Source organism: Ascoidea rubescens, assembly GCF_001661345.1.
Source record: "Ascoidea rubescens DSM 1968 unplaced genomic scaffold ASCRUscaffold_16, whole genome shotgun sequence".
Taxonomy (NCBI): domain Eukaryota; kingdom Fungi; phylum Ascomycota; class Saccharomycetes; order Ascoideales; family Ascoideaceae; genus Ascoidea; species Ascoidea rubescens.
The window spans coordinates 349,190-353,233 of NW_017962928.1; the positions used below are offsets into that span (position 1 = coordinate 349,190).

The 4,044-nt window shown below is 34.1% G+C and overlaps 1 protein-coding gene across 1 annotated transcript; it reads right to left on the minus strand.

Annotated features, from left to right (window-relative positions):
- Positions 1-328: 328 nt before the first annotated feature.
- Positions 329-2,446, minus strand: ASCRUDRAFT_25867 (transient receptor potential ion channel family protein; the record flags this gene model as incomplete). Its single annotated transcript, XM_020189914.1, has 2 exons — positions 329-1,712; positions 1,866-2,446. Coding segments are annotated over 2 exons (1,965 nt in total), but the record flags the coding sequence as incomplete, so codon positions are not given.
- Positions 2,447-4,044: the final 1,598 nt, after the last annotated feature.

Sequence of the window (4,044 nt, forward strand, 5' to 3'; positions counted from 1 at the left end):
TCAATGAGTGGTTTCTTCTTGCATTTGATAATTTCCTGATTAGCCCAGATAAACCTGCTTTAACAATTCCGTTACTACTCTCATCACTATTGTTTTGCTTGTTTTCCTTACTACTATCAACCAGACCATCTATTAACAGCTTTGTGTTTCTTTCTTGAGCATTGTAAAAAATATTCTCTTTATTTGAAAAATCATTAAGTTCTTCACCAAGGTTTGAAAGCCTCATTTCTTGCATACTATTTTGATATTCATGAAATGAGTTTTTTTGATTTTGAACTCTTGCATTGTAAATTGAAAATCGATTTTGATTGCTTAATGACTGCCCGTTTTCATAGCTTTTAACTTCCTCGGCCCAATTGCTTTGGTGATCTTTAGCAGCTTTGCCTAGAGCAAACAATTCTGAAACAAATGCTCTTTCTTCATTTGCATCATTTTCATTAAGCGCATCATGACCAGTAGTTGGATGATTCTTTTGAAATGAGGTTCTATCGTCTTTTGCTGGCTGAAATCTAGCATCAGGATTTCTGGAGAAAATAGCAGAAAATGTATAAAATATAATTAAAAGAAGTAAGATTAAAGAAAAGGCAGCATTTAAAATAAAAAATACCCATCCCATTATTGATGAGACAGCAGCTGGCTGACCAAACAAATTGGAAAAGAAAATAAATAGGAAAGCATTAATGGTAGTTACAACAGAAATCAATATGTTCAAAACGTTTGTTGGTTTATCAAGAAAAGGTTTATACTTTATTAGCAATATCAAGTAAATCAAATCAATAATGAAGGTTAGAATTGCTTGAACTTTCCCCCAACTTTGTAGCAATCCAATAACTATTGATTTCAAAAGTGAATAAACTAATATTACGGATCCCCAATAATAGTAATGAGCATTAAACATGGTGTAAAAGAATCCAAACTTATGCAAGACATTCTGATCACCATAAAGAATATAGGCTGGATTTTTATGGAGCTGGATGCTTCTTCTACCAAATGATATGGTTTTTAAAGAAGAATAACACAAAATAGTAAATGATAAAAATAAAAATAAAGCTGCTAAAACAACAACAGCTGGTGAATCCCTTTCAGTGAATTCCCAAAGAGAAAAAATGACTAACTGAGTGAAGCCAATAAAAATGTATCTCAACAAAGAACCTTTTATAATGTATTTAAAGTTTTGATTGAAATTTGATTTTGATTGATTGTCAATTATATTAAGCTTTATGAGAGCGATTAGAATAAATTTGATTAGAAAAATTGAGAAGGTAAGTAAATAAGCAAATAAAACAAAAAAGGTAAAAGCAGTTATGACAATTGAAGTCTTTTCAATATGAGCTAAATAACCCAATCTTCTAATTCCTCTAAAAATTAACAAATATTTATTTCCATATAAAACAACTGGATCATCTCTAGAAACGATTTTGATGAGATCCTTAGGCATGAGGTGAAAATATCTGCGAAATAAATTATATGCTCTTTGAACAAGAATTGAGATTGTATTGGAAGTAAGATATAAAGTAGGGGTTCCACCAGTTGATTGGATAAACCAGCGAAATATTTTTTGCATAAATGGAGTTTCAATTAAACCCATTGACCAAGCCAAATTTTCCGACCATGCTGAAGCAATGGGAGGAACTTGATCTACATGTTGCATTGTGACTATTACGACATTTTGAAAATAAATAAATAAGGAAACTGCATTGGCGGAAATATGACTGGCAGCGTTTGAATATGAAGTTGAATAAGAATATGAAGAAAGAGATCTGGCAGAAGTTTTGCTTGCCTCAGGTGATAAAAAAGAAGAATGTTTGTGCTTGGAGTTGGATGATGGTGATGTTGGAGAAGAAGAAAAAGATCTTGAAGATAACGATACTTTTTTTTGGAAAATAGTATTCTTCAAAATCGAAGAAGTGAGTAAACCAAAACCTGCTATTAAGGCAGTTACCCATTTTACAGCAGTATGAGATACAGTCCTTCCATTTGAAAATGCTGCTTGAATACAAGCAAGTTGAGTTTGATTTGAATTCTGAATTGAAATCCTAACAAATGCGTCAATGTCAGGAACAGTGTAAGCTATATTAGGGATAGCAGAGGTATCTGAAGAGGATAAGTAATAAGTGGAGTCGATATCAACAGGACCTGGATACAACGGACAGAACTGCTTAAAGTCCATTGAGCACATATCAATTGTTCTAGTAATGATTTCAAAACCGTAGGCATAGACTTGAATAAGAGCAGTTACATAACCATCAATGTCAGATGTTAAAGATAAATCATAGTTAAAAGAATTGTCATCGGGATTGAACACAATATTAAATTTTGACGATGACAATTGTGAATTTGGCATACAAGTAACCAAAGAGGAAGCCGATAATTTCCTTTTAGCAAAGGTAACTGAAATCCAGAATGTATGGCAGAAAAAAAGGAGAAGTATATGGCAAATTTTCATCTTGGTTGAGAAACAAAAAAATAGTTAATTTAATATTGAGGTTGAATAAGTAAAATGGATGGAAACAAACGAGGATGAAACTAGAAAGAAGATATTAAGGTATGAATGAACAGAAAAGGCATCAAAAGGCAGTTGTTGGAGATAGACCAATATACAGTGTGAAGATCAAACTATCTGGCAGTAAAGAACCAAACAAGATACCCTAACGGAATTATTAAACTAAACAATAATTACAACGGCGATATTCAATAAAAGTAATCTGATAAAAAGATATAATCTTTGGAATTATATAGCAAAGCCTCGAAAGTACTAAAATAAAACCAGATTGCCTGAAAAAATACAAAATTATAAAGACAAACCCGAAGCAGCGAAGTCCCACCACACTGATTTTCTCGCATTTCTAAAAATAGTCTCGGAAATCTAAAATAGTCACGTGTATTTAGGTTTGTGTCATGTGACTGACAGGTCTAAAGCAAGAAGATGTACCAACCAAACGGATTCATGCAATCAACCCTTTTTAGTATGCGGATTGCTTATCCTATCCGTACATGTCCTATCCGTATCTCGGATACGGATAAGTTTTGCTATAAATAGTCGGAACAAGTTCCGTTTGCTTGACGAAACTAAAATAACAAATAGATTCTTTTTCTTTTCCTTCGATCATCGAGCTCGAATCAATCCGCTGTGCTGTTTTGCGCGCGGACCTTCGTATGTCGCAACCGTAGGGCTTCCCGTATTCCAATTCTCAGGGGCTTACACTCAAAGACCGTAACTTAGGGCTTTTTATGTAAACTCGAAAAGAACTAGAAATATGTATTGGAAGACTTGATTCCTTTCTTTCGAAATTGATCAAATTACAACGCCTTTTACATAATTTTATATCGGTCTAAAATAATTCATAATAATAAAAATAAAATATTATAATTCTAGTTGTTTTGCTTTCTCTGCTGTTCTTGCAGCCAATTTTCTGATGTATCGGTTTTCTGGCTGCACGAACTGGCTTCGGAGCCATATAGGACTATGTTGTAGCCCTAAAGAAGAGTGGTACAATCGGTACACCCCAAGCGTCACGGAAGCAAACCGGTAACGGATACCAACGGACCGACGGGTGCCGAATGTAAACATCCGACAGCTTCACAACACTATCTTCTTCCCTATATACTTCACTAACTTAATATTTTATCATTGTTTTGCCACAACATATACTTCAGTACTTAAATCTAATATCATGTATTCTCTACAACACATTTGTAGGTTAATCAATATGTACGTTGCTCATTCGTTTGTTAACTATCCGTACATTCGATACAAACAACCATTCCTATACATTGTCCGACTCACGTGCGTTCGGTGAACGAAATGACAACAATTGATTTTTTGCTTCTTACATCCATCATCAAGCTCGAATCAACTCCCAAGCGTCACGGGAGCAGACCAGCATCAAATTCCGAAAGATCGGTAGAGACCGAATCCAAAGATCCGGCTGCCGCTCACAGATCATATTTCAAAGAGGATTAGAGCGAATATATTTCTGAAGAATATCTATCTGTGGCAAAAATGATTTCTTATCAGTTCCATAACTATCTTTTCTGATTCAG